The following is a 12,508-nucleotide window of genomic DNA, read 5'->3' as shown; positions in this document are numbered from 1 at the left end:
TATCACTGAAATTTGGTGCCACACTACTGGTAAAATGCAGCTCATTTTTTTTTGCCAATTTTTAGATTTCAAGTAATAAAAATCTATGTAAGTCATGACAGACTAGAAAGATCTTTTAAATATGAAATGCAGAAGCTCAGCTCAAATTTTAATTAATTAGTTTCAAATCACTACAGCAAAGGAAGAGAAAGGTGGAGAAAGTCCTTCTTCTTTGTAGTCATTCTTTCAAGCAAAACTAAACAAAGATCATTTACATATGCAAGACAGTAACTAAAACTCAAAGGCCCATTGATCCCCATCCCAGATTTACTCTGAGGTTTCATACCTACCACTTGCATCCCAATCTGCAGAACAGTTTCCTTGTCAAATGTTCTTCCTTTTCTTTCAAAGATGGTTTGAAGATCTTCTCCTAATCTTTCCATCACCATAAATCTGTAACTAATATGACCACAAAGAAAAACAATGAAAACATACTGCCAACAACAAAAGCTAATGTATATGAGTGAAATAAACTGATTTGTTTTACTATAAAGGTAAAGGTTCCCCCGCACATGCGTGCTAGTCATTTCCGACTCTAGGGGCCGGTGCTCATCTCCGTTTCAAAGCCGAAGAGCCAGCGCTTGTCTGAGGACGTCTCTGTGGTCATGTGGCTGGCATGACTAGACGCCAAAGGCGCACGGAACGCTGTTACCTTCCCACTGTAGTGGTCCCTATTTTTCTACTTGCATTTTTATGTGCTTTCGAACTGCTAGGTTGGCAGAAGCTGGGACGAGTAACAGGCGCTCACTCTGCTACGCAGCACTTGGGATTCGACCCGTCAAACTGCCGACCTGATCGACAAGTCAGTGTCCTAACCCACTGAGCCACCGCGTCCCTTACTTGTTTTACTAGATTAGGTATTAATCCATCTAATGTGGCAGTTATGCAAAGCATATCCTTCCACATTATCCTAAAATGTTTCCTCATTTCTTTCAGGGAAGGACAAATAAAATTCCCTACCCCCAGAATTCTTGTTCAGCTCTACTGTATTGTAATGTCTTCCTTACCTTTTACCAAGATGTTTGACTTGGCCTGATCCCAAGAAAAGAGGAATGCCTAAAAATGTTAGTTCTTTCAGCTTCATCCATTTTTTGACTGAGGAAACATGTGAGGAAAACAGGTTCATTAAACTGTCCAGCTTCTTTTAAAAATGAAACATAATTATGGTTTTTGGAAACATCAGAATACAATATTATTAAAATGAATATACACATTAGGTACATTTGCTAAAAGTGACACTGAAGTAAAAGTTGAATTTTTCCAAGTGATTGTTCTCAAGCTATTATTCCTGAAAAAGTATTAATGGCAGCTTGACTTAGGAAAGTTCTGTTGCCTGACTTACTATGTTCTTGTTTTGCAGCTCGTTGGTAGAATTTCAGTTCTGAAAATAAGGGCCCGTTTTCAAGATATTCCTATAGAGATATATATAAAGGCAAAAAGTTTCATGTCACTTTTGTGTTACATATGACTGAGTGTTGCACATAAATAGGGAAAGTGCTAAGAAGTGGAGCTTGATTAAATATGAGGAGAAAGGACAACACACATCATCTTTGTCTAGTCACTCCATCTAGATTTTGTTTGCTTTGAAATCCGGAACAACCAAGGCATTCTAGGCTCCAGTTCTGTTGAACTATGGTTGGCTTGAAAGAGTCTGGCAGAGTTTTGAAAGGCAAACCTTTTGTCTGAATTATAAAAAAAAGTTTTTTCCATGTTTTATGTAGACCCCTTATGAGGATAATGCCTTCCAACTATACATTACAAAATTTTCAAAAAGGAATGAAAGCATGGGAGACTTTGATAACTGAAACATCTTTTGGGAGACTGATTCTGCCTTGCGTGGTCCTTCTTAGGAAATTTATAATTTCTGTGGTGGTAACTTTGTCTTTCAGGTCATGGAGAAAGCACAAGCGAATCAGGCATCCCTGACATTTTATTAATCAATAAGAAAGATTTTAGTACTAAGGAGATCAAAGTAAACTTCCTGTGTAATTTTAAAAATACTATTTTAACTAAATATACCATTTTTTTAATTCAAAGAAGTTTGGAAAGACACTAAGTAAAGTAGCTCTGCCCATCTGTCTATGGGCACAGTAACTCGAAAAATTGAACAGAGCAGAGCCACATTTGTTTTGGTGGAAGAAGATGGCAAAGGAAAGATGAATGCATAAATGGGTGGATCAAGCTGGAGGCTACTATATAGCTATTCCAAAAAACAGTTACCTCCATCTCTATGGGAGAGCAGTTGGGAAGTGGATTGGCTTATTACTGAGTATTCCATTCTAAGTGTTATTTTTTTTCTGGTCACAAGTTCCAGAGCAGAGCATACAATGCTCACCTTATGCTTTCCAATCCACACACCATGTGATGGAATTTAATAGGCTGGACTCCAGGAAGGAAGGTCTGCATTCCAGAGGAATAAGAGACAACTCAGTTCAGATAGTTTGTGTGAGAGAAAGAGGGTGAAGACAGCCTTTCCCTAATAGTTCTCACAAGTATATCCTTCATGTAGGTAGTAGTCTACCTTAGTTTGGCAAGATTCTGTCTATAGGTGAGGAACAATAAAGAAATTGTTGGAATAATCAGTGTGTGTCTTTCTTGAAAGAGACCTGAAACTCAAAAGTACTCATCAACAGGCAGGATCACCAACAACACAATACAGATACCTCCTATAAAAACTGTTAGTAAAGGTTGGAAAGAATACCAGAATCAGAGTAATACATGGTGCTAACTTTTCTAAAAAAAAATTCCTTCCTTTGTTGCATATTTTTAAGATTGTAATTGATAGAGCAAGTATTGTATTGTTTTAAGGTGCTCTGTGAATCTTCTGTCTAAAAGAGTACATTCACTTTAAATAAATAATAATGTAAGGAAAGTATGCAATTCCATTGGATTAGAAATAATAAAAAGGCAACAATATTTTTAAAGTTATAAAAATTACCACTTTAATGACGTGCACAGCATTGTCTTCTACTGGAACATCAAGAAAAGGGGAAGCTGCAAGACAAAATTAAGGCAGAGAAAGTTATGGAAGACTTCAACCACTTTATCCAAAACTGAATTTCAATTCAACAACAGAAGATATGATGTTCTTGCACAAATTATATTACAAACAGGAAAAGCATTTTTCTTTAAAAAGAATTTGGCTAAAAATGAAAGAATGTAATTTTTTCATTGTTTTGTTCATGACATAGGATAAAGCTCTACCATTAACATCATTCCTGTTTTTACAAGATTTAAAGAAATAGGGGGACTTCCGGGTGGCTCTTCAGCAGTAAGGACGGTCAGATTCGACTGCCGGCCCTTCGATCCCGTTGAAGCGGCGGAATAGCCGGTGATCAGCTGTTCTGCCGCTCAAAAACCCCTCTCCTCGGGCAAAGAGGGGAGGGGGAGCTTCCAGGTAGGGGTAGAGCTCCCCTAGTGGCCCAGAACATTTGTTCTGGGGCATGAAGGGTGAGAGCCCCCCCGAAGCCTGGGAATACTCCGGAACGAAGGACTCTTCTGCTTAGGCAGAACAAGACGCTGAATCCACTCCTGCCGGATCTGATTGTCATCTTGAGTTACGGTAGCAGCAGAGCTGATGCAGGAGCAGTATAAATAGCAAGTACAAAGCTTTAACTCTGAAACTCAAATTCTCTTCCTACTCCGATTGTTTTAAAGAAGGGGAAGATGGCGCCTGACGGACTTTTTTTTTCTAACAAGAAGTGAAAGTGTTTTTCTTCAAAGTAAAGTGACTGCTTGAACTGAGTGGGAATATGTAAAATGGACTATCAAACTTTAAAAGAGCTTGCTATAATTTGGAGGTGCTAAAAAGTTATTTTCAAGATTTGGTTATTTCACAGTTTAACTATAAAGTAATAAATGGACTAGAAAGTGAAAGTGTGTACTGAAAATCATTAGTCGCAAAAATGGCTCCCAAACTGCATAGACCCGTTTTTAAAAGTGCAGAGGTATTGCTTGTTCAGCAGTCTGGAACACAGTCTTGGAAGTTACCCCCCGAAGCTGCTGCATCTGTATTGATTTTAAAAGATTTACAATATGCTTTAAATGATGCCTTAAAAATCCAGTCTGAAAAAATATTTGAGAAGGTGGCAGAATTTATTGAAAAGGAATGCAAGAAAATAAGGGAGGATACTTTGATGGCACTTCAAGTGTTCTCAGGCTGTATTGAGAACCTGGATGAACGTGTGGAAGAAGTGAAACAAAATAATCTGATGCTGGAAGCTAAAATAGGTGAAGTGGAGAATAAAATGGAAAAACTTGAAGATGAAATGATGATAATGCAATATAGAGATATGGAATTCGCCTTGAGGATCAGAGGTTTGAAAGAGAACCCGCAGGAGAATCTGGAAGAGACGTTGGTGGGTGCTTTGGCGTCTATTTTGGGGTTTCAACCTGAAGATTTTTTGGGGAAGATAGATAAAAGTGTTAATTCTTGGATTGCTAAACAAAGGAAACTGCCAAGGGATGTGGTTGTGTATTTTACAAAGAGAAAGATTAGAAATGAGATCATTCAAATCTCTTATAATAAAAGACTTAAAGTGGCTAATCAGGAGGTTTTGATTCTGAAAGAGATTCCCCCAAGAATTTTGAGAAAAAGGAAAGATTTTTTTTTCTTTCTGGCAGATGAATTAAGAAACAACAGCTTCGGTTCAGGTGGGAGATACCAGTGGGGATTGTGGTGAATCATTCTGGAGAAAGATATTGCCTTAATACAGTAGGGAAGGCACGTGATTTTTATTCTAATGTATTGAGAGCAGGCACACCATCATCCTCAGAAGTTAAAAAAGGAAAGGAAGAAGAAGAGCGACAGTTACAAGAAATAGTTTCGGAAGCTGTGCAATCCTTGGTTTTATTTAAAGATCTTAAGATTCAAAGAATGACACGGGCTGCATCTAGATTCAAGGAATAACAATAATAATAACAGTAGAGATTAAAGTCAAGTGTATGTAAGGAGGACATTGATAGAAACAAGATTTAGTAATGGAATTTGTTAAAGATAGTAGGATAATCAAGAATTAATAATGGTGGATATTTGGGGATGGTATTTACAGTAGATCTTAAAAATTAGTATGTATGTATTTAAATTGCTAGTCTAAATGTTGGAGATGTGGTTGTGATGATGCAATGTATTATTATGTATGGTTGAATTGTACAAGATTACAATTTTAAAAGTTAAAGTAATTTAGTGGAATATGTAAGATTTTTAAGAAAAAGATAAGGTTTTTCTTTTCTCTTTCTTTTTTTCTTTTTTCTTTGTATAACTATTTTTGTAGGGTACTATTATAGATTGTATTGTTATAGAAATTAAATTTAATAACTATAGTAGAATTTTTGATACTGTTATATTGGAGGAAGGCTGATTTGTTTATTATAGAAGAATGGATTTTTAAAGTTTTCAATTAGGTAGAAAAGGTAGAATTTGGAATATGTGAAGAATATTTGTAATGGAGATATATATTGTGATGTTTAAACAGAGTTAAAGTGTGAATGGATTTAAAGTGTAATTATAGTTTGTTAGTATATTTTAGATTAAGATTGTGAAAATAATACCCTGTATTCAGCTTTGGGAAGTCAGGGGGGGTTGCATGTGGGGGTGGTAGGGGTATTGGGTGGGTTAGGGTATGGGTTGGAGTAAAGGTAGGGGGGATGGGGTTTATGCTTTTTAAAAAAATGTACTTTAAAATTTTTAATTAAAAAAAAGATTTAAAGAAATATGTCAAGAAATCACCAGTTTGACTTCATTATTCAATGAAGGACTAGAACAGACTTGGAACTGCAGGCTTCCCCATATAACATAATTTAGGGCAGCTTTTCCTAAGATGGATATGATTAGATTTAGATACATAGATGTCATCTCTCAACATTTTCAACCAAAGTTATGCTGTCTGGATAATTCTGGGAGATGAACACCACAGATCTAAGAAGATTTTTGAGGAACCCTGATTCAGAATCCAGAACTCCTACATGTTAAGCCTTCTGAGGAGAAGTAAATAGTTTCTCACCCCCACACTGGCTATATCCATATTTTCCTTTCCTTATCTTACACCAGTAGAAAATAGATGACTTCCAACAGGACTTTGAAATTGACCCCTAGTCTAATTAGTCCTTTTGCATAATTTCTGTCCCATGCTGCACGAAAATGTGGACAATTATGTCCAATGAAGCACTAGTATTTATTTGATAGGATTCACATCAGGCCCATTCCAAGTGGATCTTCTCCAGATATCACTTCAGTTTCACCTCTTAGGACTCAACTACTACTAATTCCAATCAAGTTATGATTGCCTTTTAAAATAAACGTCTTCTAATCTGTACACAATTTTTAAAGTTCTGCTCAAAGTAATTTAGTATGCACCGGAGACAAATTCCTTGTTTGTCCAATCACACTTGGCCAATAAAGAATTTTATTCTATTTGAATAAAGAATATATTAATTTAAGCAGTTGAAATCCAAATCAGAATACATAATAACAAAATAACTGAGAGGGGAAGACATTGGCTACCTTTTCCTAATGTGTTATTCTGTCATTTTGACCACATTCATTGGAAAAGATGATAGGTGTACTGCAGAACATGAGGAAGGCATTTAATAATAACCTCTAGCTGTTCAAATCAATGCTTTAATCTTTTGTTTGTACTTCTCTTCCATTTTATGCATGTATTTGCTTTATAAATAAACCCAATACTATATAAACCCAAGATTTTCTTAATTTGTACAACAACTTTAATAAAAGGATATGCAATGCATCCATTTCATATAGAGTAAGACCCTTTTTCCTAGCTAACCAAGTATTAACCGCTGAAAGTGTCTTGCTCTGTGATAAGAAAAGAAAGATCTTCTGCCTGCACAGCATGATTTCTGCCGTTAAGCCATGGCTTTCCCCCATAGCTTTTGTTAGTTTTACAAGCAAAAGTAACATCAGAGCACACTTCTGGAGAATATTGCTTTCCCCCCCCACACACACACAATGATAACCTGGCACCATGGCACCCAGAAGTCCGACAAAGTAACTTGCTAGTTTTGCTTGCCAGCTGGAACCTACAAATTTCCATGTACAACAGTTTATTTGTGTAGCAATCATCTCCTGAAATAATGGAAAAAGTGCCTGCAGTACATCTTGTGGAGTCAGTTTTGCAGGCAAAGTTTGCACAGAGGGAAGAGGAAAGCAGTGCCTATTGGCAATTAAATAGAATTCCCAACTCTTGTCCACAGCTGATCTCATTGCCACTGCTGGAGCTCTGGCAACAAATACTCATTTTGCAAATATGGATGGCCTCAAGAAAGTGGAGGTTTGTGCGCAAGCATGCTGTGGTTATAAAATTTTGAAGAGTATTAATTTCCTGTGGGCATTACTTATATGCTAACATCACAATATCTACAATCTGTAGACATTCCAAGATCAGAAAGTACAAATTCTGGTGATATCTCCCCCCCCCAAAAAATTCTTTACTACTTTTGCAAAGTAACAGCTAGGAAGATAGGATTTAGTTTTATGTTTTCCTTCATCTTTTGTATCACCTTTCACTAGCCAGGTGCCCTCCAGATGTCTTAGAACAACTTACAGAATTCACATCTGATAAGCCAAGATATATAAACTAAATGAATCTGGAAGTCCTCTGGTCAAGGAAATCTTGTTTACATATTTCTCCTTTCCTAATTTTCTATTTCTACTCAAATGAGCAATGAAGCTAAATGGAAATGAAACTGTTTAGTACTCAAGTGGAGACCAAGGAAACGTCACTTTAACAATTTTCAGTACTGCAAAACTAAAGCAAGGCAAGAATATTTATATAATGTAAAAAATATTTTAATCAAGGAAAGTAAAACATTTGCTAGCTTCTGCCTGGGTACTAATCCTAGTAAACTATCCAGGACTGTGCCTCATGTGGCATTTAAGATATAAAGTTCTTTAATTTTACCTGATATACATCTGGTTTCTTTTTCAAGTGCAAGTGAGAGAAATAACCATGTTGAAACCAATCCTAGACCCCCCTTCCCCATCTATTCTTCACAACTTTCAATTCTGGAATCAGGGTTTGTGGGGAATGGCGGCAAAGTAGAACTAATAGAACATAATCACTGGATTTTTTTGCACCATGAAGTACAACTATATAAACAAATATTGGGAAATTACCCACAAGGGAAGAAATGGATTGTGAAGATTCTGGAATGCTGAGATAGCCAAATTGACTGCTTTAACTAGAAATACCATAAGACATTTGTCAAAATTTGATGATTAAAAACCCCTTATTTTTTATAGGAAACAGAAAAAAATGTATGGTTTTGAGGATTAGAATAAAAATAATATAGAGAAAATGTACGCAATACTGTAATAAAAGTTAGATTTTATATCCTTTTAACTGTTGTAAAAAAATCAGAAGTCACTTTTTTTTCTTTGATTTCTGCATTGTCTTTGCTCTCTTTTCTATTTTTTCACTTTTTAATTCAAAATATTAGTTCTTGCTAGTTTCAATTCTGTATTAAAATTATGAAATATTCAGAAATTATGTGTTTTAATTTATTCAATATTTGGGTTGGAACAGAAATTTAAAAAATAACATAATAATAAAGTTGGAAGGGACCTTGGAAGTCATCTAGTCCAACCCCCTGCTCAGGCAGGAAACCCTATACCATTTCAGACAAATGGCTGTCCAGTCTCTTCTTAAAAACTTCCAGTGTTGGAACATTCACCACTTCTGGAGGCAGGTTGTTCCACTGGTTAATTGTTCTAACAGTCAGGAAGTTTCTACTTAGTTCCAGGTTGCTTCTCTCCTTGATTAGTTTCCATCCACCGCTTCTTGTTCTGCCTTCAGGTGCTTTGGAGAATAGCTTGACTCCCTCTTCTTTGTGGCAGCCCCTGAGATATTGGAATACTGCTATCATGTCACCCCTTGTCCTTCTCTTCATTAAACTAGACATACCCAATCCCACCAACTGTTCCTTATGTTTTAGCCTCCAGTCGCCTGATCATCTTTGTTGCTCTTCTCTGTACTCTTTCTAGAGTCTCAACATCTTTTTTACATCATGGTGACCAAAACTGGATGCAGTATTCCAAGTGTGGCCTTACCAAGGCATTGTAAAGTAGTATTAATATGTCAGGTGATCTTGATTCTATCCCTCTGTTAATGCAGCCTAGTACTGTGTTGGCTTTTTTGGTTGCTCCTGAATCAGAAAAACCACCTGATTCAATGTCATATCCAAATCAAAGATTCAAAAATCTTTTATCAAGGATATGATGAAGTACTGTAACTTAAAAAAAAAGTTTCAGCTATTTGAGGTTAAAAACAAAAGTAGACCCTTAAAACTGGGAAAATGTCTGATTTCATCATTTTAGGTGCAAAGATTTTAGAAGCAGACCCTTTAAATCCTAATTATTATTCAGGAAAATATAGTTTTTCCTCCTTTTATAAAGTGGGGTATAAAATATTAAATCTCTTTTGCAAACTAAATATAAAGCTCAATATTAACATCTGCAGTGTCCAATATGTCACAGTCAGTGGTGCGATTCAACCAGTTCAGCAGAACCAGTAGCTAATATTTGGTTGCCCAGGCCCAGAATGGACTTCCAGAAGCGGCATCCACACAGAGAACTGGTTGTTCACATATTTAAATCCCATCACTGGTCACAGTGGACTTCTAGGAAGCCAAAAAAAGGGGGGAGGGGGGGAAGAGGGCAAAGGAATATATACATTTCCTAGTTACTGAGGGATGATTCCAAGTTGTAAGCTCTCTCACACAAAATATTTCATACTACTTATCTTACCTAGGTAGACTAAGCCAAATCCTCCATAAGCAATCATAGAACCCAATCTCCAGTTCCGTTTTTGGGTATCCATCAATATTATTCCTTCTTGAAGAGGATCTGGGAGGTTGTTCTTTCTATGCTTTTGGGGAGGCATTATGCCTGAACAGAATGAATAAAAGACAACCCTTAGAAAAAACAGCACATGCTTTTTCTCCATAGCCTTCTTATACAGTTTTTTAAAAAAAAACCAAAACCAAAACCACCACCTTATAATGTCATCTTCTGGTAATAGAGATATCAGCAAGCTTACCCTCTTTGTTACATCATAAAGTGATTCAGCTGATGATGTAAGAAATCCTTGCTGAATATACTTGTAAAGGGCAGCTTTGGCCATAATACAATCACCTTGAGTTGTGAGAATGGAATGTTATAATAAATATATAATAGTGATAATTTGCCTTGTCAGTTTCAGCTGTTCAGAGTGAATCTTCCCTGATGTCTTTAGTAATAACGACTTTTCCCTTGTAAACTGCAAATGATTGGCTTGATTCTGGCACTACTATTTGGATGGATCTTCACTTGTTAGATACATTCAGTCAGAATATATTTGCCTCCCTCTTACTTTGTTTTTCTTGTGTGAATAATAAGCACATTTTTTTCTTGAGACTAAAGTCTGAAAACCCCTTAAGATGATTGAAATTAAGCATCATGCAATATTGTTCATAATGTTTTGGGCAATAATATCAATTTAAGATATTTTTCAGCTGTTTTTCTCTATGTACACAATTGCTTGCTTATAGTTTAGCTATAACTAAGGCATTTCATTTAAAAAACCATGAGTAATACAATGCATGGTTGGTTTCAGTGCTCTAAACTCATGTTGACTAGGCAACCAAAAGCAGCACATTGTCAAGACTTAAATTCACAGCAAAAAGCATCTTTAATGCCTTTGTATGTTCTCTGCTTGGATTCTTTCCCCTATTAACATATGAGAAGAAAATGGATCAGTTAACAAAGGTGAGGAGAAACACTCTCCTACTACTTTCATTAATTCCACACTACAGTAATAGGGGAGGTTTCGAATCCAAGACTGGTGTCAAAATCCCAAACCCAAATTTTCAACCCTTTTTCTTATCCTGGAAAAAAACCTGAATGTTTTACTCTTTTTATTAGTTATATCATAATATCTATTTTTTTAAAAAAAACAAAAAAGTGGGCTAAGACATTTTTACTGCCATGGAAATAAGTAAAGAACTCACTTCCTTAATTTCTGTGTGACAGCAATTGAAAATAAAGTCACAAGACCAAGTGCACAAAAATTCAAACGCAAATTCTAGAAAGCGAAACAACTCTGTATCTGCTTTCATTCCATCTAAGGCAAGACAATATTTAAAAGCAAAAACAAGATTGTGTATGTGCTGCAAAATAGTACTTCCTAGGAATCACAGACTACACCTTCTGTAGTCCCAAGCCAATTTTGTTATTGTTTCAGGAATTGTTTTTTTTTAAAAGCTCTCACTTCCACATAAAAATAAAGGCAACTGTGACTTGGACTAGCAATTACAGAAGTAAGAGTTGTGAGTACTTTATATTCACAGTGTACTTGAATAATGATTTATACTGTAGGTAAGTTTGAAATTAAAAAAACAATGTATTGTTATAGATTACTTGTATTTTATTACTTTTTCTTATTTAGAAAGAAATGTGCTTTGCCTCCAGAGATAAAATATAAATAAAAGAAGATGTTCTAATGTAATGTATACCTCTCAATATTCAACTATATTCCCATTGACCAAGAAACAGCCAGGGGGTGAAACATGCTAACTGTGCAAGAAGAGATGACTTGAGCTTGAAAGATTCCCTGGAATTAACATGCAAGTCAAACTTTCTTACAACTCTGCCCTCCTTATGAGGGAATAGACTACATACATGTATTCCTACAGAGCATCCGAAAAGAGGTGGGAGGCATTGTGCCCTTCCTATCAACTCCAACAAAAGCAGGACTGACATATTCAGCAACTCGGTGGAAGCCACTTTCACGACCTACCGTATCTTTGTGGAGGCTACATGTACGACACGCTACTCCCAGCAGCCTTAAAGGGAACTCATTCCCCAGCTTTCCAGGTACTCTAATAGTACCTACACATATTAAGAAAGCACCAAGAACTTTGGAATCACTCCCCGGGTTATAGACTTATTAAACAGGGCGGAGGAATATTCGGGGAGGGCAGGTTAAAAACATTTAGAAAATTAGAAAAAATTCTCTGGCCTCCCAACTCACTCTCAGCTTACTTCCATTAAGACTGAAAAGAGTGAGTAGGCAAGAGATAGCTGAGGTGGTGACCAAGAAACCACAAATGGAGCAGAGCTGGCCATGGAGTTACCTCCTAGGACAGCCGCTAGTTGCCCTTTTTCCTTGATTCTCACACTCGTGCCATTATTACTCTCTCGCCCAAAACTGAAAAAAAGTCAAGACAAGGGGAGAATAAGCGGAAAGGGCCGAAGCTCTTCGCTCTCGCTTCGGAGACGGAAGTTGAAGAAGGCATCACACACACATGCACAGTCTTTCCCGGTCCCAAGGGTACAAAGAGATCCTTTTGCCTTCTTGGCCCCTTCCACCTACCTTATGTACAACTAAAGCCACACACCCCGCCTTTCCCGCTCCGTGCGGCTTCCCTTTTTCCTCCACGTGGTACCTCTGACGCTGGGCGATCCCAAGGGAAT

At 36.7% G+C, this 12,508-nt stretch overlaps 1 protein-coding gene across 1 annotated transcript in view; it reads right to left on the bottom strand.

Annotated features, from left to right (window-relative positions):
• Positions 1-12,212, bottom strand: part of VRK2 (VRK serine/threonine kinase 2) — a gene marked incomplete at its 3' end in the record, with an annotated part of 62,024 nt that extends 49,812 nt beyond the window's left edge. The window contains exons 1-6 of the mRNA XM_083379596.1: positions 12,169-12,212; positions 9,803-9,943; positions 2,978-3,033; positions 1,382-1,451; positions 1,047-1,134; positions 330-438 (exon numbers count right to left, since the gene is read on the bottom strand). Coding sequence (XP_083235722.1) covers positions 330-438; positions 1,047-1,134; positions 1,382-1,451; positions 2,978-3,033; positions 9,803-9,938 — 459 coding nt within the window. The 5' untranslated portion in view covers positions 9,939-9,943; positions 12,169-12,212. The remainder of the gene's footprint in view (positions 1-329; positions 439-1,046; positions 1,135-1,381; positions 1,452-2,977; positions 3,034-9,802; positions 9,944-12,168) is intronic.
• Between the last annotated feature and the right edge of the window lie 296 nt (positions 12,213-12,508).

This window comes from Vipera ursinii (genome assembly GCF_947247035.1).
Source record: "Vipera ursinii genome assembly, chromosome: 1".
Taxonomy (NCBI): Eukaryota; Metazoa; Chordata; class Lepidosauria; order Squamata; family Viperidae; genus Vipera; species Vipera ursinii.
Note: the sequence above shows the minus strand (reverse complement) of the source record. Positions and strands in the feature narration are given on the sequence as shown.